The sequence below is a fragment of the Diabrotica virgifera genome, chromosome 10, assembly GCF_917563875.1.
Source record: "Diabrotica virgifera virgifera chromosome 10, PGI_DIABVI_V3a".
In the NCBI taxonomy this organism is placed as follows: Eukaryota; Metazoa; Arthropoda; class Insecta; order Coleoptera; family Chrysomelidae; genus Diabrotica; species Diabrotica virgifera.
The window spans coordinates 52,396,363-52,422,581 of NC_065452.1; the positions used below are offsets into that span (position 1 = coordinate 52,396,363).

Below are 26,219 nucleotides of genomic sequence, written 5' to 3' on the forward strand. Positions count from 1 at the left end.
TGCTGAAATTTGGTATGTGGGATTAGAATATTATTTGGACAACTTGTTCAAATAATTTTTTGCGATTTCTCTAACGCGAAGCAAAATAGCAAAGTAAACAAAACAGTGCGTAGCGTGTAAAACAAAATTATGGGGAGGCTAAGCCTCCCTTGCCTCCTTTGACCAGCCGCCACTGCAGCGTGTAGAGTATCGTATCTCGTATCGGTAGTCCCATTCCATTGCACTTCTTCTTCCATTGTCTTAGGGAATCATCAATATACTGAATAATATTGGCGATATATTATACCATCCTTGCCCTAACCTTTTAGTGGCCAGGAAACCTTTTGCTATTTTATTTCCGCTTTTAATTTTGGATGTCGAGTTTCCATATACATATACCTAGTTCTTTCGAGTGCCTGTATAATAGATATTGGTCTTTTTTAGTACTTCCCATAGTCATAGTCTATTAATGGGGACGGTATGAGCATATCAGTGACAGTCAAATTATACTTAAAAAATGCATGTGGTATTTGTGCAGATTGACTTACAAGCTTTCACTAACTTTTAATAACTAACTTGAATAATGTCTAAAATTAATTAAGGGCTTTAACAAATCAATTGGATATTAAAATTAATGTTATATCGTTTTATATTACAGTACATGGAGGTCGATGAAGACTACCTGTGAACGTGTGAACAATTCTCTGTTTAGTCAGATAGTCAGTTAGTTTGTTTTTTTTAGTCATATAGTCATTGTTTTTTATATCGTTTTTATATTGTTTTAATAATTTAAGGTCGAACATGTAAACTATAATATTTAATATAATATTTTTTATAGGCGAAGATAGATGCTGGTAGTGAACCAACAATTTTGAATAGTGCAATAAAGACTACCAACTCACTGGTAAAGAATCCAAACACTGTAGCTTCTGGGCAAGGGGGTACAATCCTGCAGTTTATCTGTAAATCGTCTTTACCTAAATTTCAACAAGCGTTTGGCAAAACGGTTTATCAAAATAATACTGAATCGGCAGAGTCTCCAACAACTGTAGTAGAATCTTCAAATACAAATAACACCGCTGAGACTAAAAAAGCAACTGTTACTACAAAAACTGTCCCTGTAAATGTACAACCTATTCAAGGGAGTGTTATATACAGTCGACAAGTACCTGTTGGTCAAACTATCAGTTTAATACCTCCTGGAACTACAACTCGCCAAGTGTTCAGAATTGCTACTTCAAGTCATGAACAGTTAAGTCTAGTTAAAGATAGCGTTATACATACCAAAATGAGTGCACTATTGGCAGCCGCTTTGCAAGGAAGACCTAAAAATGCTGATGGGGAAATTCAAGTAAATTGCGAGGAAATAAAAAGTGTCACGGGAAGACCAACCCTAGTGCAAGGTGCTAGAATTGTAAAACCGGTACAACTGCAATTACCTGCCAATGTAGTAAAAGCAAATCCACAACCAAATTTAAGTTCAACAACGTTAGAACAGTTGAGAGAATTCGATATGGTCTACAAACAGATCAAGGAAAGAAGTAATCCTAGTACCTCTGAAACCAGTACAAATTCCGGAGAAAATCAAGAAATTACACCACAGAGAATAAGTGTTACGTACGTTAATCAGTTACAGAAATACACACAATTATCCCCTGTTGTTGTAGTGACGACTTACAATAACTTACAACCCGTTGCATCGCCTGCTTTAAGTGTAACTTCCCAAGGAAGTTCAAGTCCTTGTGTAACGCCTGCTTCTACTCCTACAATGCCAAAAATCATTACTAAAAGTTCAAAGGGAAAAACGTTAAAAACCTCTCCCACTACTACTACCGCAACAAAGTCTTCACCAATTCCTAAACCTCAGCAAAAGCCACAAGAAGACGAACATACTACCCAAAGAATTTTTGATATATTAGCTGAATACGCAGAACAGTTGCGAAATTCTCCTGATCTAAACAATAAACCAGCACCAAGAAGAAGATCTAACCCACCTACAAATCCTAGCCAGAATTCTAAACGGAAAAAGAGTTCTGGTGTTAAAAAATCAGGACAGTCGACCACTACTATAGACCTCGATGCCGATGACTTAACCATTGGTAGTGAGGACAGTTCAGGAGGAGTAGTCCAGTTGTCGGTAACAGATGACGAGCAGTCACAAGCCTCAGCATCTGTTGCAACAGAGTCTACTGATAATGCAAGTCCACCTAGTTCTAGACCTGTGATTATAGCGGAAAGCGGGCCTTGCAATAACCAATCCCGAAACCTCATAATTGCCGATTCTAGTGTTGGAGAAGCTCTCAAAATGCCAAACACTGCAGTGATAGTCCCTGGCAGCTATATAATGCCCGTTTCCATGGTGAAAGGTAAGTTGTCAAGGAAGTACCAGCACTATCGTGTTTGTAATTGTAGCATGTTTTTGCGTTTAATGTCGTTTTTTTGTTTCCTTAGCATGTTTGACCTTATTATTAGTTTTGAGATTTTTTTGTTCGATCAACTTGTTGATCTGTAAGTCAACAATTGTTGATCTAAAGATACTTGTTGTACTTAAATAGTTCCTATATATGTATTCGTTTATTGGCATTATTTTAATTATTGGGCTTACTGCTTATTTCAAAAAATATAATGGCATCCATCACATCCATTTTTTATTCACAGATCACAGATCACGTTTATTTAAATATCACGTTTTAAACATATTATTATCACAACTTGAACATAGATGCTCATAGATCGCCGATTCTAAAAACAAGGTTTGTAACCCGCTGGATAATATTTTTTTGCACAGTTCATATACATATTTGGTTTCTCCGAGAAATTAACGCACCACCTTAAAAATTGGCAATTTTTGATGTCTCAAATTTCCTAAATCTGTTGTCCGATTTAAATGATTTTTTTAATATGTTATAGCCTTATTCTTTAACAATATCGCTGTAATAATATTGTTGCGAGACAGGTGAATTGTCATTGTATACCGGGAGTACCAATCAAACTGTGATTTTTTCTCAAAGTTCGCGTCACCCTGTGGAATATTGTAGCATTTATAAAATACTGAAGCTAAAACCCAACCTCATGTTTTCTTAATATTCCATTTTTTTAATAATTCGCTTATGTTGGATAATAAAAAGTTAGGTACTTTAACAACTAGCCTTGTTTTTCGTCAATACAGGGTGTTTTTAAATAAGTATGGCAAACTTTAAGGAGAAATTCTGCCAGAAAAAATAATGACAGTGTGCTTTATAAACGTATGTACGCAAATGCTTCTTGAGATAGGGAGCATTGAAATTTTTCTTACAGACTGACAATTTATTTATTGCTGTAAAATTGGTTAAGATATGCAAATGAAATTTGGTGGGTTTTAAGAGGTAGTTATTGTGCCGTTTTTATATACAATGGTGAACATAAAATTTTTAATTGTATCTCAAAAAATGCACAACTACCTCTTAAAACCCCACCAAATTTCATTTTCATATCTCAACCGGTTTTAGAGCAATAAATAAATCGTGAGTTTGTAAGAATAATTTCAACACCCCCTATCTCACGAGGAATTTGCGGGCATACGTTTATAAAGCACACTGTCATTATTTTTTCACACAGAATTACCCCTAAAGTTTGCAATACTTATTTAAAAACACCCTGTATTAACGAAACACAAGGCTAGTTGCTTAAGTGCCTAATTTTTTATTATCCAACATAAGCGAATTAAAAAAATGGAATATTAAGAAAACAGAGGGTATAGTTGGGTTTTAGCTTCAGTATTTTATAAATGCTGGAATATTCCACAGGCTGACGCGAACTTTGACAAAAAAGTCACAGTTTGATTGGTACACCCGGTATACAATGACAATTTACCTGTCTAGCAACAATATTATTACAGCGATATTGTTAAAGAATAAGGCTACAACATATTAAAAAAATCACTTAAATCGGACAAGTTTAGGAAATTTGAGAAATCAAAAATGACCTATTTTTAAGGTGGTGCTTTAATTTCTGGGAGAAGTGTATTACCAAAATGTGTATATGAACTGTGCAAAACAATATTATTCAGCGGGTTACTAACCTTGTTTTTAGAATCAGCGATCTATGAGCATCTATGTTCAAGTTGGAATAAGAAGAGAATTGGATAAGTGTAGTTATATGTGTCTGATGTAGGTTTGTAAATAAATACATATATTTTTTTTGCTTGGTTTGTAGCTAGATATCTTTTATCACTCCTTGTTGTGGATCAGGCATATTGGATGCATTTTCCAGCCTTGTGGCAATTTCTTATTTTTCCTAATTGGTTTTATTAAGTTGTATAGTCGTTTGAGTAGTAGCTGTCCACCTTCGTTGAATATTTCTGCTTTGATTCCGTTTTCTCATGAACTCTTGTTAATCTTCAGCGGCTTTATTATTTCCTCTGCTAAGTTTCGTATGTCTACTCAGTCCAAAATAGCATTTGTTTGCTAGGATTATCCTTCGCTTGATTTCTTCCGTCATGACGTTCTCCTTGGTGATCAGGGAGCCTAAGTTTGTGAATTTGTCCACCACTTCAAAGCCATGTCGCTTGCTAATATTATTTCAGATCGTTGTTTTTTTAATTTTCAAGTATCCTAGTGGGAATTTTCCCATCTTTTCCTTGGTTTTTTCCATTACCTTATCCCTCATCTAGCACTACTGAGAGGAGTAGTGGGCTCAGCACGTATACTTGTTTAACACCTTGGCTGTGAATTCCTACGATTCAATATAAACTTCTATTGTGTTACCATTCACTCTTCTTTCTCGTAATGTTTTTCACCTATCCTTTCTCAGAATCCTGTCAGACGCTTTACATAGAAACTGTAGATTCGCACATATAAGTTGATTTATATTTTTGTCGTTTTGCTTATTTTTGTTGATTTCATTTTAAAAATAGAACACAATACATCACATTATCGTGGCATAAGTTTTCGTTTTTTTTAATCTTAATAATGTTTGTTATTAAAAATATTACGGGATAAAAGGTATATTACATACTTTTTGAAGCCAGTAAGAAAGCAATACGCCATACATAAGCAGTAAGCCATACATGAAGCAAATAAGAAAATAAGTAAAGTGGGCACGTTACTTGCCACAACTTACTAGCCTTTTGTAAACGATTACTAGAGTCAAATTTTAAGGCAAGGAAAGTATCCAAAAAAATTTGGCTCAAGTAAACGTTTATAAAAGGCTAGTCACTTGTGGCAAGTAACCTGCCCACTTTACTTCCTTTCTTACTGGCTACATGTATATATAAATTAATAATGCCAAAAAAATTAGATTAGTGTTAAAAAAGGTAAATATTTTGTGGGTTACAAACCTAGAATCAGTGATATATGAGCATCTATGTTGGCCATTACCTACACGATATGTGTAAATTATTATTCTGTGCCACTAGGCACAGTTGGTGATAATGTGGTCACACTGATGTGTGGATCATTGTTGTGTTCCGGTCCGGTTTTTAATCGCATTTAATTGGTATTTTGCTTTTGGTTTAGCAGTTTCACAAAGTAATCTGCCCACCTCTCTAGTTTGTTGTAAGTTTTTCTTTGATTCTTTCAACCTCCATTCTGAATACGAATTGAAGTTGGCCATCACATTCACGATCTCTGTAAATCAATATTCTGTGCCACCAGGCACAGGTCATGTGCCACCAGGCACAGGCCATGGTCACACTACCTGAAAGGTACGCTCATTTATCTTACCAGTATAATGTATCATTGTATATTTAACAAAATATTTACCTAGTTATAAAAAAGTATTCGTTTATATCTTTAAGTTTTTCTATTTGTTTTTTGCTAATAAAAGTTTTCATTTATTTTGCTGTGTTTTGCTTTTGGCTTTTCTTTTTTAACCTAGATCCTTTATTTGTATACCTAGCTTTTCACCTGTAGCTATAATTTAATTAAAATTATAATTATTAGTGCCAGTACATGCTAGTGTGATAGTGTATAACGAACATTCTTTCGAAAGCATTTTTATTAGATAAAACGAAGAATAAGTGTGAATAGAATTCTACATTACACAATTTTATTTAAATATCGACGATGGAATAATTCTTGTGGTGCTTTCTCCTTTAATGGAGGTTAGCAACTACACTGGCAAATCGGTATCTGTCCAATGCTGCTCTAAACAAGAATGTTGAATCAAGACCGGTCCAGTCTCTGATATTTCTTGAAGTCATGAAATGTAATAGAAATAAAATACATTGGAATTATATCGTCAAGCTACGGAGACCTGGACAAAGAACTGTCCAGCACTGTCTAGCAGCTTTAAAATTAACAGTGGACTCGAACAGGGTGATGCGTGATCTCCACTACTTTTTAACCCTGTATTAGAGAAAGCGATGAGATCGGCCGAAATAAAAACAGAATTGCTATCAGTTCCAAGGTTCCAAGCTGTTACTAGCATATGTAGATGACATTCCTCTCGTTGGAGACTCCATCCTATCCATAAAAGACATTTTCAACGAGATGGAAGGAGCAGTGAAGTAGGCCTAAAGATTAGTGAAGAGAAGACGAAATATATGTGTATAAATAGAACGACACGAAGAGACAGGATATGACAAAATGTGACTGTCAACACCTTTAATTTCGAAAGAGTACAACGTTTTAAGTATCTGAGAGCCGTAATCACAGCTGATAACGATGTTACTGAAGAAATAAAAGACAGAATCCAATCTACAAATCGCTGTCTATTCGCACTGGATAAGCTTATAAAATCAAAAAATCTTACAAGAAGTTTCATCATCGTCAGACCCTTACTAACATATCGATGCGAAACGTGAACCAAAGCAAACGAAGAAAAGCCCTGACGTTTTGAACGAAAAATACTTAAAAAATTTTTCTTACCTCACCACGACATCACCACAAACCAGTATTGGATCAGAACCAATACCGAATTAAAAGCACTCTACAATGACGCCGATATTGTCCCACAAATTAAATCACAGCGACTAAGATGGACAGACCACGTGCTCAGACTTCATAACGAAAAACTTATAGATATTCCTACAGGCAAAAGACCACTCGGAGATCCCAGATGCGATGGAGAGATAACATCCAAGTAATCTCCGGAAAATGAACATTCCATTTGGCCCTAGGTTGATGGAAGACCGAACAAATTGGAAAAAAGTTGTACAGTCAGCCAAGATCCACCCAGGGTTGTAGCGCTACGTGATGATGATGAAAGAATTAAACAAAGAGACTTTAGAAAATGGAAGTCAGAGTAGATGGGCAACTTACAGAACCTATAGACATAGGTAGTGGAATAAGACAGGGAGACTCATTAAGTCCTATGCTCTTAAATTTAATCATGGATGAAACCATCAAAAGCGTCAACAAAGGAAGAGGACACATAATGAGAAACAAATAAATAAAAAACTCTGTTACGCAGACGATGCAATATTGATAGCCCAAGATGAAGCTAGTCTCCAAATAGTAGTCCACATATTTAACATAAGAGCAAAGGAATTTAATATGACAATTTCATCTCAGAAAACCTAAAACAATAGTAATCAGTAAAGAAGCAATCAGATGTAAAATAGAAATTGGTCGCATCAGTATTGAACAAGTAATAGAGATAAAATACCTTGGAATTATATTGTCAAGCTACGGAGACCTGGACAAAGAAGTGAGAAATCAAGTAGGTACAAAAAGTAAATAAACTGGCAGAATATCTTAATAACACTATATGGCCAAACTTTCATATTAACACTGAGATGAAGTCAAGAATTTATAAAGCCAGTGTAAGACCAATAATGAGATATGGAAAAGAGACAATACATACCCGATATACAGCCACAACTACTGGAAACGGCAGAGATGAAAGTACTGAGAATTACATAAAGTACGCTGAGAGATCGAAAGAGGAGTGAAGTAATGTGCAGAGTGAATGTAACATACAAGGGAGTGACAAGCTTCCATAGAGGTATCAATCCGCCAATGAACAAGCAGAATTGCTTATAAAGAGGAAGAATAACAAGAAGAAAATTTGTTATGTTTCAAACTTCGAAATGCACTTTGGAAAATGCATTTTCTTTGTTCAGTAATGCAATTTTCATTTCGAATTACCACTTTAGTTCACAAAATTTCGTAACGCTCTTACGAATCGAATGCAACAAATTTCATTGAGATCCATCCAACAGCAAAAATTGGTAAGTTTTGGGTTTTTTACAGCTATATTGCCCCGCCTAGTAGTGTATATACTGGAGTAGATACTACTTTACCTGTGAATATCGATATTAGACATTGATAGCACTGATTGTATTTTATCACGTTTGTAACAAAAAATCGTAGTTAATATTGGAAAGATATTCTTGTATGTATATAGATATTTCGTATTGTATCTTCTTCGCTTTTTGCCATTTGATTGGTCCAATTTTGAACATAGGGTTCCCCCAGATTCCTCCATTCGCTTCTGTTTAGTGCTTTCTGTTTCCAGTGCGTTCCTCCTATCTTTTTAATGTCGTCTCCCCATCTCATCTGGGGTCGTCCTCTTGCTCGATTTCCTGTCCAGGGGTTGTATCGTGGTATTCCACCTATTGTGAGTTTGTCTTGCGTTATGACCTGCAAAGCTCCATTTTAGCCTGGCTATATGTTGCCTTGTGTCTTTGACTTTTGTTTTATTTCTTATTCAGTTGTTTTAATTTTTGTGTGTTAATTTTACTCCTAAAATTGCTCTCTCCATGGCTCTTTGTGTCTTCATTATTTTATCCATGTTTGATTTGGTCAATGTCCATGTTTGGCATGCGTAGATGAGATGCCTATGTGAGAATTGGGAGTATGCACTGGTCAAACACTCTCGTTTTGAAGTATTGTTGTATTTTATTATTCTTTAAGGCCCATTTTAATTTCCCAAATCCTGCCCAGGCTAATCTGACCCTTCTTTATACCTGCGCTGTTTGGTTTTCCTTATTTATTTTTATTATCTGTCCCAAATATATATCTAATTATTAACCGCTTCTATTGTGGTTCTGTTTAATATTACGTTTCTATTATCTTGTGTGTTTGCCATTGTTTTTGTTTTGGTAAAATTCATTTTTAGACCTATTTGTTCTGATTCATTTGCTAGTTCGGTTAGCATGGTTTGTAGTTCTTCAAAACTTGATGCTATTACTATATCGTCTACATATTTTAGGTGGTTTAGTTTCTTTCCATTTTATGTTTAATCCCATGTTTGTCCACTCCATTGTTTTGAAAACATCTTCCAGTGCTAATGTAAATAGTTTAGGAGAAATAACATCTCCCTGTCGCACTTCTCTGTTAATTGGTATAGGTTTTATGGTTTCTTCTATATATATATATATATATTTTATGTATTAGCATTCTGTATCTGGAATCTATTCTACAGTTCTAAAGCTATAAACAACTGTAGAATAGATTCGTATTGTATACTAGTCTAATAATACCGATTTTATTTGTAAAGGTGGACAACAAATAGCAGTAGTATCAGGAAGCAGTAAAATTTTGGCTACTGTGCCAGCAAGATCGGGCCAAAACATGCTTCTATTTCAAAGTTTTACAAACCAGACAAGAAAAACAGCAATACCCGCAGTAAAGTATTCAACGATCCAACCGATTTCTGGTATTACCTCTCAGACTTTAGCTGGTGTAAGCCAGCAACCCATGATATTACCTTCCAACTCAGTTGCTACAGCCGTGTCGTTTGGACAACCCTTAACCTTAAAGAAAATCGGGGATGATCGGGAGGGTAATGAATTGCTTCTGACCATATCCCAACGAAAGGAAGATATTAAGGAAAGAAGTGAAATTCCCCAACCTGATAGTAGCACAAGTGTTTCAAGTGATAGTGTTGATATTAAGCTAGAAGACTCTGCGTCTCAGTCAGATAGTTCTAATGAAAAAATATTTCATACGTATCAGAAAACGGTGATAAATTCGGTTGAGACTTCAGTTATAGCAACGACTTCTAGTACAGTCAAGAATGAAGGAAGCGTTTCAAATCCTAGTGGGAATGCCACTCCAGCGACCAGCATTAAGTGTAAGTATTATTTGATTTATTGTTAAACTAAAATTGAAAAATATTAACATAGTACATAAGGTAGGTATATACTCGTAAACGAAAGATTCGATAAACTTATGTTTCTAAAAGGTTATTTTAAAGTTCTAAGTCATTTGAAAGAATATAATATTAAGTATTAACATAGACCTTTAGTCTGATGCTATTGGTGTTCCACGCTAACAGCTAAGAAAACTCTTCCAAGTCTGCTTAAATGGTGCCGAATTACCAAAAGAATGGAAACTATCATCATGTCAACAATCCACAAAAAGGAGAGCAAGGATAAGTGTTAAAATTACAGAGGAATTGCGGTAAACATCACAATAAGTAGGATGTATGGGAAACTTATTAAGAACAAAATAGATAATGACTATAGAGATTACCAAGCAGCAGCGGAGCAAACTGGCTTTAGAGCTGGGCGGTCCATAGTAGACTACCTCTACTTTATTAGGCAAGTTATTGAAAAAAAAAACAGCCGTCAATAAAGAAGTTCACTTGGTGTGCGTAGGCTTACAAAAAACATATGACAATGTGCCCCTCAGCAAACTATGGTCAACCCTACAGCAAACCAACATTAAACATAGTCTTAGCAAAGCAGTCCAAAGTCTGTATAATGGAACGACTGCAAAAATTAAAACTGGATCAAGGATGTCTGAGGGATTTAAGGTCACGAAAGTATTGAAGCAGGGTTACTGTATTTCGCCTACCCTTTTCAAAATTTACCTGGAACAAGCACTCAAGCTGTGCAAAAGAAAATGTAATGGCATGGGAATCCCTCTCTGTGACGAGATAACACTATATACTTTATGTTTCGCTGATGAACAAATTCTGATTACTCAGGATCATGACGGTTTGAGTTACATGACACGGAAGCTAATAGAAGAATACAAATGGCCATATGTATTGGAGGGACAAAGCAGTCCATTACATTAAACGACGGGGTAGAAATTAAACACTGCGATGAATACAAGTACCTGGGCATGAAGATAACACAAGATAGAACACTCGATGCTGCTATAAACGACTGAAACATACAGGGCAGAAAAGTCATATCCGTGATGAACGGCATTCTGTGGGACCAAACAATATCTAAAGCGAACAAACAGCTCATATACAATACCATACTTAAAAGTGTAATTACATAATAATATGGCAGTGAAGTTTGGCCACTGAAAAAAGAGAAAATGTTACTAGTAACAGAAATGGACTTCTGGAGAAGAGCAGCAGGCAAATCAAGAAGAGATCGGATACCAAATGAGAGAATACGAGAGATGATGGGAGTCACAAATATAATAATTGATGACATAAAAACAAAACACCTAATATGGTACGGCCATGTACAGAGAATGCCAGATGACAGGATCCCTAACCAGATTTTGGCGTGGACACCACATGGGAAAAGGAAAAGAGGACGGCCGAGAAGAAGCTGGAAGGAAGGAAATTGAAAAATAACTAGTGGAAAAAGATATCCCTCCAGGTCTATGGTTAAACAGAGAAAAATGGCGGTTAGGAGTCGGAAGGCGTCGGAGAACGCTGTAAACCGATAGTAGTAGTATATGTATATCTCCAACTTCTTCTTTTACAGATGCCTATCTTGTAGTGATGTTAGTGACCACATTGACTCATCTTATTCTATCTCTCCAACACATTGATTTAAATACAGATCGCTTACTTCTTATGATATTTTAAAATGAGGTTGTTGATGTTTGAATTTGTGACATTCAATGCTATTGTGACATTATTTTAGTCCGCTCACAAACTGGCCTATTTCCTGCCGAAAATTTTAGTCATTACGGGAGAAAAGAGTCCTTTACCACGGCATTCGAGACGACCGCTGCCGAAGTATACAGGGTGTTTGGTAAAGAATGGGCCATAGCTTAACCTCAGGTTTCTGAGGTTAAAATAGGCCGATTTAAGCTAACTTACCTTAGTACAAAGTTTATAATAACCGAGATACAGGGTGTCAAAGTTAAACTTTTTTTTTATTTATTATTGAATATTTCCTGACAGGTATGAGATAACATGAAATTTGGTATGTGGGGGTTTTTTGGCTCGAGAAAACTAAATTCCCTACCAAAAATTATGTATTGCCCAGAGGGCGCTACATACGCCTTTCAGCACTCATTTATTACGTTCAATTTGTTTTATCCCTCACTCTGTATAATTTTAACATTAAAATTGGTATACTTATTTCATCTCCCTAAACTCAACCGTTTTCGAGATAAACGCATTTTAAATCTGCGATACACCATCATTTTTAGCATAATATCATTGTAGTTACACCCGAAAAATAACTTAAAACCATAATAATAATTGTGCCAGTTCTCAAATTTATGTCATTGCATCGCAAATTCCATTTGAAGAAATTTGCGATACATTTTTGGATAATTTTATGGTTTTAAGTTATTTTTCGGGTGTAACTACAATGATATTATGCTAAAAATGATGGTGTATCGCAGATTTAAAATGCGTTTATCTCGAAAACGGTTGAGTTTAGGGAGATGAAAGAAGTATACCTTTTTTAAGTAAAACTAATAGGAGAATAAAAATTTTAATGTTAAAATTATACAGAGTGAGGGATAAAAATTGAACGTAATAAATGAGTGCTGAAAGGCGTATGTGGCGCCCTCTGGGCAATACATAATTTTTGGTAGGGAATTTAGTTTTCTCGAGCCAAGAAACCCCCACATACCAAATTTCATGTTGTTATCTCATACCTGTCAGGAAATATTCAATAATAAATAAAAAAAAAGTTTAACTTTGACACCCTGTATCTCGGTTATTATAAACTTTGTGCTAAGGTAAGTTAGCTTAAATCGGCCTATTTTAACCTCAGGAACCTGAGGTTAAGCTATGGCCCATTCTTTACCAAACACCCTGTATAAGAAGAGAGATTCCGTCTGGCAGGCCAGTCATTGATCGACGCGTAATATTGTTACGTTGTAATCGAGTGTATTTGAAATGTATTAGTTATCGGAATTATTATGTTTAGTTAGTAAAATCATAAATTTGAGTTTGTAAATAAATTAGATGTGTTAGTTGGAGTTATTTGTAACTATTAAATAAATAAGTGATGTAAATAAAATAATATAAGTAAGTCTCCCTTTATTTAAATAAACTTAGTGCCTAAACATATAAATAATAAAATAGTAAAAGACAGATTTATAACAAATGGTGCAGAAGTGGGGATACTTGAAATAAATAAAATTAATTCGCGTAAATACAGTGTGGAATCTTTAAAAATAAATAAATATAAATCGTAATAAATAAAGTGTGTGACAATGTCTTCACAACATAAGCAGAAAATCACTGATCTGCTCGTTAAGGAGCTCCGCAACCAGTTAGAAGAGAGAGATATGGACACTACTGGGAAAAAGGCTGAGCTAGTCGAACGTCTAAAGAACGCTCTGCAAGAAGAGGTTCAAGATCCAGAAACCTACGTGTTTGAGGACAAGCATGCTGCTTTGATTTCGTCAATTTCTGGAGAGATTTCTTAAGTTTCTGGCGAGATTTCGAAAGTTTCCTCGGATGTTTCAAAAGTTTCCTCGGATGTTTCGAAAGTTTCGACAGACATTACATCGTAGAGAACAAAGTTTCTAGTGAAATCTCCCAAGTTTCCTCGGATGTTTTGAAAGTTTCGACAGACATTACATCGTTAGAGAAAAGGGTTTCTAGTGAAATCTCCCAAGTTTCCTTGGATGTTTTGAAAGTTTCGACAGACATTGCATCGTTAGAGACGAAAGTTTCGGGTGATATTTCATCCCTTGAAAGCAAGATGACTAACGAGATGTCTAAAGTCACTTCGGATTTTGACGACAAGATATCGCCCATAAAATCTACTTTTGAAGAAAAGATCAAGGAAATAGAAAAGAAAATGGAGGAAACGGAAAAGTAGACAAAGGGATGGAACCCATCTTAAAAGACATTAAAGATTTTGAAACCAAATACAAATTGGAGCCACGGTCGATAGTTGAAGGGAGTGTGGTCATGCTCGTGTTAAGGTGCCAAATTTCGACGGAAAGTCATCATGGAACAACTACATGAAACAGTTCGAATCGGCGGCCAGAGCGAACGGATGGTCCGAAAAAGAAAAGGCTGTAAACCTCACTATTGCTCTTCGAGGCGACGCTTTGGATGTCCTCCAGACCATAGCCGTAGAGGAGACAGATGACTTCGAGCAGCTTAAAAAGAGACTGAATATGCGATACGGGCACGAACATTTAGAGCATGTCTATCAGTCGCAGTTTAAAAATCGAAGACAAAAGAAAGATGAAGCTCTTCAAGAATACGAGGTCGATATTGCCAGGTTAGTACGGTATGCATATCCAACAGCTCCCGAAGACATGATGGAAAAGTTGGCTGTTCAAACATTCATTGATGGCCTTCGTGATCATGAAATGCGCCCTCGAATACGAATCAGCTACCCAGGCCTCTGGCGGTTACAGTAAAGTTAGGACTGTGAAAGAGGAAGAGGATGAAGACAAACTGGACCAGATTGTCAACATGATAAAGGGCATTTCATACAAGAAAACGAAGACCATAAGGTGCTGGAATTGTGGTGAAATGGGACACGTAAGGAGTTCATGTAAGTACCCTAGGTACAATAACAGTCAAGAGACACACCAGCAGGAAAACTAGAACGGGTCGGCCTTAGGGGGGCAGCTTTGACTCGCAACTTTTCCAAAGACCCTCTCATACTAATAGCTTCTTTAAAATGTCGTGAAGATAGTGTATATGTAGATGGAGAAATAAATGGTAAAAAGTATACATTGTTGGTGGATACTGGAGCGACCAGGACCATTATACGACCGTCAGTTATAAACAGCCGTAAGAAACTCTTACCAACGAGGTTGCGACTGCGGACTGCTACAGGTGAAAATGCCAACACCCACGAAGAAATCCAGATACAATTAGGGATTGGAGCAGAAAAGTTCGTCCATACTGTCATAGTTGCAGACATCGAAGAAGATGTTATATTAGGAATGGACGTAATGAATTTGGATGGATTTCAATTGGATTTTAAGAACAGGGTAATCAAAGTTGGCAACGAGGAGGTATTTCTTTATCCACATGATGACAGCATTGTGCTAGCAGCCATTAAAGAAGATACAGTTGTGCCTGCGAGGAGTGAAACGATCATCGTAGCGCGGCTACAGGGAATTGTAGAAGAAGGAACACCTGTTATGATGGAGCCATGGAACCACGACGAGGAGGTTGGCCAAGGAATCATAATTGGAAAGGAATTGGTTACTTCTGCTAAAGAAATTCCCGTGAGATTGATTAATGTCAATGACTACCCGGTGACCATCAGGAAGGAGACAAAAGTAGGAACTTGTGTACCCGTGACGTCCATAATCCGTCAGACGACAACATCAGATAATTCCAACGACAAGTTCGACCAAATGGTTGCAGGCCAGTCTCTAAACCAAGTGGAAAAAAGGAAATTAAGGGAATTTCTTCGGCAATATCGTGACATATTCATACCGAAAGGAGGAAAGGCAGGAAGAACGACAGTCGTCAAACATAAAATTGACACTGGTACCGCTAGGCCAATTCGTCAAACAGCTCGACGATTACCACAGGCGAAGAGAGAGGAAGCTGAAAGGATTGTTCAAGAAATGAAGAAAGACGGGCTGATAGAACCTTCTACGAGCCCATGGGTCTCTCCGGTGGTCCTGGTCAAGAAGAAAGATGGAACTACGAGGTTTTGTATGGACTACCGTTTGTTGAATAATGTTACCAAGAAAGATAGTTATCCTCTGCCTCGGATCGACGACACGTTGGACACATTGGCTGGAAGTAAATTGTTTTCTACGTTGGACTTGAAGTCTGGATATTGGCAGGTAGAAATGGATCCAGTGGACAAGGAGAAGACGGCCTTCACTACAGGATCTGGATTATGGGAATTCAACGTTATGCCGTTTGGACTCTGTAATGCTCCTGCGACATTTGAGAGGCTTATGGAAAATGTGTTGAGAGGGTTACCTTGGTTATCTTGGTTATCGTGCCTGGTATATTTAGACGACATAATCGTTTTGGGGGAGACGTTTGAAGACCACCTGAAGAATTTAGAAGACGTTTTTAATCGACTTAAAGCTGCCCAGTTAATGTTAAATCCCCAGCTATTTCAAAGTAAAGTCAATTATTGAGGTCATATAGTCAGCAAAGAAGGAGTGGCCGTGGACAAAGGAAAAATCGATTCCATTAAGGAATGGCCTGAACCAACTGATAAACATTAAGTAAGAAGTTTTCTGGGACTATGTGCTTACTACCGGAGGTTCATTAAGAAGTTTGCAGATATCGCTAAGCCATTAACGCGACTTACCGAGGAAGCAAGGGATTATTGCTGGGATGGAGACTGCCAAACGGCCTTTGAAACTTTGAAGAGGCATTTAATTACAGCGCCAATATTAGGGTATCCACTGCCAGAAGGAGAGTTCATCTTAGATACGGATGCAAGTAATGTGGGAATTGGAGGAGTGCTGTCTCAGATTCAAGGAGGACAGGAACGAGTTCTGGAATATTTTATTTAAGTGCTTTCAAAACCTGAACGAAGTTACTGCGTCACGAGAAGAGAACTTCTAGCAGTATAAAATCAGTGGAGCACTTCTATCAGTACCTCTATGGAAGGAAGTTTCTAATCCGAACCGACCATGCCGCCCTTAAATGGTTAATGCAGTTTAAGAATCCAGAGGGTCAGATAGCTAGATGGATTGAACGACTTCAGGAAAACAATTTCCAGATCGAGCATCGGGCCGGAGTTAGCCACAGGAACGCTGATTCCCTATCTAGAAGGCCGTGCCCAGCAGAATGTTCCCATTGCAACAAAACAGAGTCAAAGGAAGCAGCAGTACTAAGAACAACAGTGGTCAACGACGAGTGGACGCCTACCAAGATCAAGGAAGAACAAGAAAAAGATCCAGTTTTACAGAAGATTCGAAAATGGAAAGAAGAAAATCGTCGACCATATTGGCAAGAAATATCAAGCCTAGGCTCAGTAGTTAAAACGTATTGGGCCCAGTGGCACTCATTTATCTTGGAATACAGTTTGCTTAAACGAGTAATGGAAAATGATGATGGTTCAGCGAGGATAACGCAGTTGGTGATTCCAAAGAGCAGAGTAGCCGAAGTACTTCGTCAGTTACACGACAGTCCATCAGGAGGGCATTTTGGTGTAAAGAAAACCCTTAAGAGAATTCGAGAACGATTTTATTGGATGAATAGTTCCGACGATGTGATGGACTGGTGTAAGAAATGTACTACCTGTGCTACAAGTAACGGACCCCACCGGAAAAGAAAGGCTCCTATGAGACAGTACAATGTATGTGGGAAGTCCGTTTGAAAGAATTGCTTTGGATATTGCCGGAACATTTGCAGAAAGTGACAAATACATGTTGGTGGTAATGGATTACTTCACAAAGTGGGTTGAGATCTACGCAATTCCGGACCAGAAGGCGGCCACTATTGCAGATGTGCTAATCAAAGATTTGGAGTGCCCCTGGAGATCCATAGTGATCAAGGAAGGAACTTTGAGAGCGATCTATTTCAGGGAATCTGTGATAAACTAGGCATGAAGAAGACAAGAACCACGGCCTATCACCCGCAATCGGATGGAATGGTGGAGCGGATGAATAGGACAGTCGGCAAGTATTTGACAAAGATGGTGTCCAATCATCAAAGAGATTGGGACCAGTACCTTCCGTTCTTCGCAATGGCCTATAGATCTGCTGTTAATGAATCAACGGGCCAAACACCAGCAAAAGTTCTATTTGGACGAGAGATGCGTCTACCCTGTGATCTAGAGTTTGGATGTCGACCCGGAGATGATGTTGCTGGTGAGGATTATGTGAATGAATTGCGAAGACGAATGGACGATATACATGAGTTGGTCCGTTCTAATCTTCAGATCGCTAGCGACTGAATGAAGAAACGATACGATACCCAAGCCGAGAGGGGATGCTTCAAGGAGAACTACAAAGTCTGGCTTTATAATCCAAAGAAGCGAACAGGTTGTTCTCCCAAGTTACAGTAGTTCTGGGAAGGTCCATACCTCATTGTCAAGAAAATTAATGACGTTATCTACCGAATAAGCAAGATTCCTAGGGGAAAGCCGATGATAGTCCACCATAACCGGTTGGCGCCATACGAGGGAGACCACGACGTAGATGAAGAAGTGGAAGTAAACCAAGTTCGAGAAATACCTGACCACACGTTTGAGGAGTTCATGGGGGCCTATGGAGGTACCGGTAAAGCGAGACATGGTGTTACCACTGAAGAAAAGCGAGATCTACTCGCACATCCCGATGACTATTCACTCGCCCATACCATCCCGGCCAGTATCAAAGACGCACGAGGGTTGGCATCTGCCTTTCAAAGGAAGTTTGGTCGAGTTGCAGAACTTCAATGCCAACTGCCAGCTCCTGGCAAAGCATTGAAACTCCAAGATGCATCACGTTACCTATTCTATCTGGTAACAAAAGACACTGTTCATGACCAACCTACCTACCAAGATGTATGGGATGCATTAATTCAATTGAGAGAGCACGTGTTGGAGTCCGACGTGCAAAAGTTAGCCATGCCAAAGTTAGAATGCAGCCAATTAGACTGGAGAGATATCCGAAATATGGTAGAAGAAATTTTCCAAGACACCGAGGTCTAGGTGCTAGTCTGTTGCAATCCGCATAGTTACTGGTGCGGAGCGAAGACCGTCCCCTGTCACTTTTATACAACTGGGAGTTGTAAAAGAGGATCCAGTTGCAGATACCAGCATCCAGTTCCAGTCCCGACAAGGTTCCAGGAGGAATTATCTTTTAAGGAGGGGACAATGTGACATTATTTTAGTCCGCTTACAAACTGGCCTATTTCCTGCCGAAAATTCTAGTCATTGCGGGAGAATACGAGTCCTTTACCACGGCATTCGAGACGACCGCTGCCGAAGTATATAAGAAGAGAGATTCCGTCTGGCAGGCCAGTCATTGATCGACGCGTAATATTGTTACGTTGTAATCGAGTGTAATTTGAAATGTATTAGTTATCGGAATTATTATGTTTAGTTAGTAAAATCATAAATTTGAGTTTGTAAATAAATTAGATGTGTTAGTTGGAGTTATTTGTAACTATTAAATAAATAAGTGATGTAAATAAAATAATATAAGTAAGTCTCCCTTTATTTAAATTAAACTTAGTGCCTAAAAATATAAATAATAAAATAGTAAAAGACAGATTTATAACACTATGTTTTACTATTAAGGTTTTATTGCAGTGCTCGCATATTGGCACGATAAGTCTTTTCCCATTGGGGCGCTGAGATTCAGTGGCGTACTGAGCATGGTTCCGAGGAACCAGGGCGCGGGTCCCGCAGGGGCCCGCTATGCGCGATTTTGCTTCTTTTGTTTCTAATTTGTTTGGGACATGTTGAACTACACAAGTACACACTACGAAATTGCTTAATAAATTTTAATTTTTGTGTAGGCATTTATAAATAAAAACAAAAAACATCTATTCATCAAAAAATTTGAAAACCTTTATTAAGAAATACAGAGAACGCAATTGTAAGGTTCCTTCGTGTAACCTGCTATAAACAAAGCCCTTGTCTCAACAGTTGTTTAGAATATCTGCCGGAGCCTGCCTAAATACGTGCTAACACAAACACTTTTGAATTTTTTATATTAGCACGATCTATGAGTAAGAGTTGTAAACTGCAAAGTTACAGTAATACGGGAACAGATATTTATTGCAGATTTTATACGCTGGGTCATAAAAATAATCCTAAGACGTTTGATGTTCCTTTTGTTCTTATTTATAGCACCCTCATAACACTGCATAAATATAGACAATTATAGTGGTCAATTAGGCCATTAGGTGGACAATTATAAGGATAATAACGGTAGAATAACATTAATTTACTGCTTTAATAATCCATTCACTCTCGGTAAAATATTGCAAAACCTTCAAACTAACAAAATTTAAAGAATTTTGGCATACATATAGCTAATATGTCAAAGAAAAAAAGTGATATTGTGCGGATGTGTGCTTTTGCTCAGGGGTGACTTTCGCCCCTTCCCAGGGTGAAAAAATATACGTTTAAAATAAGTCCTGAATTGGATCAACTAACTGAGGATTGTAATAATTCTAAGCAACTTTTTTTCTATAGATACTACTGTTTTTTCACTAAGTCGTTACTTTTCGAGTTATTTGCGAGTGAAAATGTAAGTAAGTTACGATCAAAGTAATGTTGGTCCCTTTTTTTTGTTAGTAACAAACTCTGCGACTCTGCTCCTACTGGGTCTACAGTGGACTTTTGGTGTTATTTCCGAAAACCGTCTAGAAACGTAGTTTTTTGTTAAATAATGAAAATATTCACTCGCAAATAACTCAAAAAGTATTGACTTAGTGAAAACAGTCTATGGAACTAAAGTTGCTTAGAATTAGTTAGTTTATCCAATTCCGAACTTATCTTGAACGTATGACAAAATCACACATCGGCACAATATCCCTTTTTTTCTTTGACATTTTAGCTATGTTTATGCCAAATTTCATGTCAATCCAAACGGTTCTTTAAAATTTGGAGCAAAAACCGTGAGTTAAATGAACTATAAAATTAGCTTGAGTTTTTATAAAGAATGTATGATACATTTTATGATATATGACGATCTATATTCAATGTTTATTAAAAACTTTTGATAGGCATACAATGTGTGGTTTTATTGGGCAGGCGGGCCCGCATTCCAACTGGAACCAGGGCCAGCTGATCTATCAGTACGCCACTGGCTGAGATCTCACAAAATACATTAGTTCTAGAAAGTCCTAACCTTTTTTAGGCATCCATATAAAATTTTAGCGCGTTGAGGGATTTAGTATATTTTTGACAGCTGTATAAAGTTAACGTGTTTGTAAAAATGACGTATATGATAGAACTGACTGGCGCAATAGACTTGGGAAGGTCGAGGCTCTTTTATAGGTGTAGCTCTATTGATGATGATGAAGCACTAGACGGCCAATTTTCAGGAAAAACATGTTTTTCATTTCAAAGAAGGTTACTTATCAGACCATCTAGTATGAGTACCTGAGTCTAGAAAAGCGTAATCGTAATCGGTTAACTACAGACTTCAGTCTGCCTCTTATTTTCTGGGAATACCTACATGAGAAAGAATCCATATGACTTCCACCATTTTCTTGACAAATGTAAAGTTCTAATTTGATTATTGGTTTAACTGGGTGTTTAAGATATACTCGTTGAATTGAAGTAATCTATTAAGAAAACCAGAAAGGATCACCGCTTAGGACAGCATGGATCCAACTCTATATTTTTGCTGGATATATTATGTTGACGGGAAGTCAAAATGTTTGTTGATGGTTCTCTCCAGGATTTCTTCTCTGTACTCGAAAATTCATCTGATTTGTTTCTGGGCGTGTAGAAGAGTACGCAGGTGGGTGTTCCCTAGTTTACGACATAGGGCTGCTACGAGATTGATTCTTCTTGTTACCCTATCAAAGATATTTTTAATATCAGTGTTCCAGTTAAGTGTCTTTGTACATTATGTGTCCAAATAGAACACCAACAGTCAAAAGATAAGCTTTTCTCCATGGAGCACTACTTGGTTCGCATCCCCTAAGTGTCGCGTTGAGCTAGGGTGTCGGAAAATATATTTACCTTATGTGTAGCATTTCTTGCATCATTTGACAATCTTTTCAAGTTAAGATTGTGCTTTATCAAATACAGATCAATCTCTCACGGTGAGCTAGATGGTACCTGCAGAGAATAATGGAGTATCGTCATGGTATGGATGGATGGATGAATCTGTTAGTTGGTGGAGTGGAAGGTTGTGGAGTGAAAGGTGTGGAGCGTTTGTCTGCAACTTTGACACGGACTATTTGATTGAACAGATAGGAATTAATGATTTTTAGAAACGGAGTCGGCAGCCCAATTTGGTGCAGTTTTTTTGATCAGGCCTGAGTATCTGGTTGAATGCCTTCTGGACAACCAGAAAACTACCGGTTGCGAATTTATGATGTTCGTATCATCATCATTATCTTGGTGCTACAACCCTTAGAGGGCCTCGACCTTCTCAAGCTTTCTACGCCATTCTGTTCTGTCCCTTACTTGCATTTTCCAGTTGCCGACTCCGATCATCTCGGCATCTTGTGTTACCCCGTCCATCCACCTCAGCTTTTGTTTACCCCGTCTTCTCATTCCCACGAGTTGCGCTGTTAGAATCTTTTTTATCATGTTCGATTCAGGGGCCCGGGCTACATATTCTGCCCACTGCAGACGGTTTCGCTTAATTATAGTGATAATATCTTTTCCACCAAACGTATGCTTGTAGATATTGTGCAGTTTAAAGTTATATCTACGCCTCCATATTCCGTTCTCACAGACCGCTCCCAATATCTTGCGTAGCACCATTCTTTCAAAAATCGATAGAGCGGATTCATCTGTTTTAGTTAGCTTCCATGCCTCTGATCCATATGTGAGAACGGGACTATCAATGTTCTATACAGCCTTATACGAGTTTTTTGAGACAGACTTAGTTTGTTAGCTAAGTACTTTGATAGACCATGATAACACATGTTTGCAATTATTATTTGCCTTTTTATTTCCCCTGATGTGTTATTATTGGGGTTAATTGATGTTCCTAGATATATAAACTCTTTGACCACTTCGAAGTTTTGGTGATTGATGATTAGATCTGCGTCAACATTTCCAGCTTTTGTGTTTGTATGATGTTCGTAGAAGGCTTGGAATATGAAGGTTGCTGCATCAATCAATGCTTAATTTTCAAATATCAGTTAATTTTGATGCAGTAAACAATTTTTGTCAAGCAAATAATAGGCTACCTAACTTTCTTTTCTACTCCATTCCCATCAAGTAGATTTTCTTTCCTTTGAAGCATTTTATGTATTTACAGCCGAAGCAAGAACCGTAGAACGAATGCAATCAGTATTAGTAACAGCATGCTCTGCAAATGGGCCGATGCTGTCACATAACACTCCAAGGTATAGAAAAGTTTCGGAGGCTGCAAGGCCACATACTTCCGAACTACCTGTTACCAAGGGAGATTTCCTTCACAATGGCCAAAAGGTAAGTTTCATTTGACATACATTAGAACGTGACAAGACAACTCGTAACGCCATGGTTCGTAAATATACATATTCGTAACGTTGAAATGGACTTATTCTAAAAATAAAATAGTTCCGTATTCTGAGTGAAAAATAAGATTGTTTTGCCTTCGCATTGCAACTGAATAAAAATGGAATTTTATTTTATTTTTATATTGGTCGTTACTTCTTTGAGTAACTAGGTCCATTTTCTGTTGGAATTCACCAGCTGAACAGACGGGGTCGTGAATTGTAAGTTTTTTGAATTCCCTCTTGACTTCCTCGCTTCAGCATCCATCTGGCTTGCAAATTTTAGAAGCCATGGAGGTGTTACCAAGGAAATGGACCAATAAGTTTTCAATTTAAAAATCTTTTAGTAATATTTTCATATTTTTAAATATTATTAATATTGTTATGAGGATTGAAAACTACTTCATCTTTCAATTGCCAGATGACGCTAGTCACCTAGTCCATTCACGTCAGTTGCGGTGTGGGGAATAGACTCTCGGTGTTGGTCACTTAGTTAGAGTATGGAGTAGCAGGCCTACGTTCTCTCCGATGAGACTCCAACAAGAGTCGAAAATCGTCGATTCAGAGTGCTGGACTGCGTTCCGTATTCTGAGTGAAAAATAAGATTGTTTTGTTTCGCATTGCAACTGAATAAAAATGAAATTTTTATTTTATTTTTATATTGGTCGTTACTTCTTTGAGTAACTAGGCCCATTTTCTGTTGGAATTTACCAGCTGAACAGACGGGGTCGTGAATTGTAAGTTTTTTGAATTCCCTCTTGTCTTCTTCGCTTCAGCATCCATCTGGATTGCAAATTTTAGAAGCCATGGAGGTGTTACCAAGGAAATGGACCAATAAGTTTTCAATTTAACAATATTTTAGTAATATTTTCATATTTTTAAATATCATTAATATTGCTATTAGGATTGAAAACTACTTCATCTTTGGACTTATTCTGTTTATTTTTGTTAACGCGAAAACTAACTTTTATTACAGATACAATAATTGAAATTACATTTCTCAATTTAACGAATCAGCGTCAGGATAAATATTTTAGACACATTTCATTTTTCGGGGAGAAATAAATTTTTAAAATTATGTCTTAAAATAAAAATCTAGTAGGTAATGTAAATAGACTAGGAGCCGGTATAGAAGAAAATTGCTAATCATTTTAGGCACGATAAGAGTCTATAACTTAAATAGTAGAACCCAAAAAAAAAACGTATAACCACTGTGCCGTCACTTGTTAGTGGCACATGCGTCGACAGTGGCGCATCAAACTTTCCACTTATGGACGGGATAAATAAATTAACCTCCCTCATTATCATAATTATCCCTCACTCCCAGAATTACTTTTTTAAATTTTTTAATTTCTATATGATTAAAAAATAAGATTCAGCGTAATTTTCACCCGCCACCCCACCCAATTTCACATTTTACTCTCTTTCAACTTGTCTTGAGTAAAATTTCTTTAATCTTTCCTATCGGCCTCACTTGGCCAATTCTTACTTTTTCCGACCCCGAATGGCTATTAGGTTTCCGAGGGCAGACGGGTCACTATTCACTATTTTCTACTTCTATCAATACTTCTCACCGAATCATTGCCGCTAGAAGCAATCCCCCACTTACTGACCAACGGCTTCGGGCGGATGGGATGAGTTGGTGAGTGGTAGGGCACTGAGACCGAGAAATCGGTCTCAAAGGCGGAGGAACCAGGAAATGGTCAACGGCATCAGGATGTAGAAGGCCAGGCCAGGAGAAGGCCAGGAAAAGTCTTATTTAGACCTATATCTCAAAAATGTGTTTTTGGGGGTTTGAAAGTGTTTATCTCATTTTTGAATGTTCTAACTAAAGGACTCAGTTACTTTAATTTACATATAACCTATATATAAAACATTGATTTAATGTATTTTGAATTCTATAAACTAGGAAAGATCCCCACAAAACCCCTCCCCTAAAAAAGGGATTGTTGCATTTTTGATGGTGGCGACCCTTACAAAAAAATCTGAAAAAATTTAAAATATAGTGATTGATAAAATACTCAAAATAGAAAAAAATTAGACCTCCAGCCATCTTCAAATAAAAGTTATACGCTTTTTTCCAAAAAAAAATAAATTTTTTTTGAGGTTATGTTCATTCAACCTACGGATCTATTAAAAATACACATGTTTTATAAAAGCCTCAACTATGCCTGTGATTTTTTTTTTAAATTTTAAAATTGATTGCATCTAAAAAAAGTAAAAACGAAAAATAAAGTTTTTGATGGTGGGTGAAGGGGGAACGGGGTGGTGTGTTAAAATTACGCTGTCTTATTATTTAATCACAAACTTAACAAAATGAAAAAAATGAATTCTGGGATAGCTTTTAATTTGTTTATCCCGTCCATAAGTGGAAAGTTTGATGCGCCACTAGAGATGCATCAAGTCAAACTAGTTTGATTTTATTCAACAAACTTGACTTGACTTGAAAACCAAACTTTTTTTGTAAAAAAGTTTGACTTGACTTGATTTCAATATCTTTAGGTTTGACTTGAAATCAAACTTCTTCAAACAGTTTGAAGTTTGAATATCATATTGCACAACGTGTTTATTTTCAATTCTAATTGAGAGCGTACCGATTTTTGTTTTGACTTACTTGGATAGGTCTGAATCTGCTACTCCGCAAATTAGTTTGTAGTTCATATTATTAAGAAGTATATGCTGGGCTTGTTTATTACGTTCGTTTTGAAGTGTGTGATTTGTGAAATAATATCTGAACCTGAATATTTTTCGGCTCAGAATAAGTACCAGATCAAATTGAGTCTGATTGTGAAGGTATTCCCATTGCAAAAATTAAGAGATAAAAATCTGCATACTTGTATTATGTAATAATAAAGAACAGCGTTATAAAATAACAAAGAGTGAACTAATTCTTTAGGACGACATTGCAAAGTCGCAAAAAATTCATTAAACCTACTCTATCAAAAATATAATATTTTGTTGTTCCTTCATGAATTTTTGTTAAAGGGGCCGTTCAAGTATTACGAACCGCAATTTTTGAAGCTCTTACAACCTCTTTATCCCATCTGTATCTTTTCATCTTTTGTTGTGAATAAAAGTCCAGCTATTTATTGCAA

General features: G+C 37.0%; 1 protein-coding gene across 1 annotated transcript in view; it reads left to right on the plus strand.

Annotated features, from left to right (window-relative positions):
• Positions 1–26,219, plus strand: part of LOC114334981 (uncharacterized) — a 144,072-nt gene that overhangs the window by 114,523 nt on the left and 3,330 nt on the right. The window contains exons 7-9 of the mRNA XM_028285116.2: positions 818–2,345; positions 9,403–9,978; positions 22,905–23,077. Of these exons, the coding sequence (XP_028140917.2) occupies positions 818–2,345; positions 9,403–9,978; positions 22,905–23,077 (2,277 nt within the window). The remainder of the gene's footprint in view (positions 1–817; positions 2,346–9,402; positions 9,979–22,904; positions 23,078–26,219) is intronic.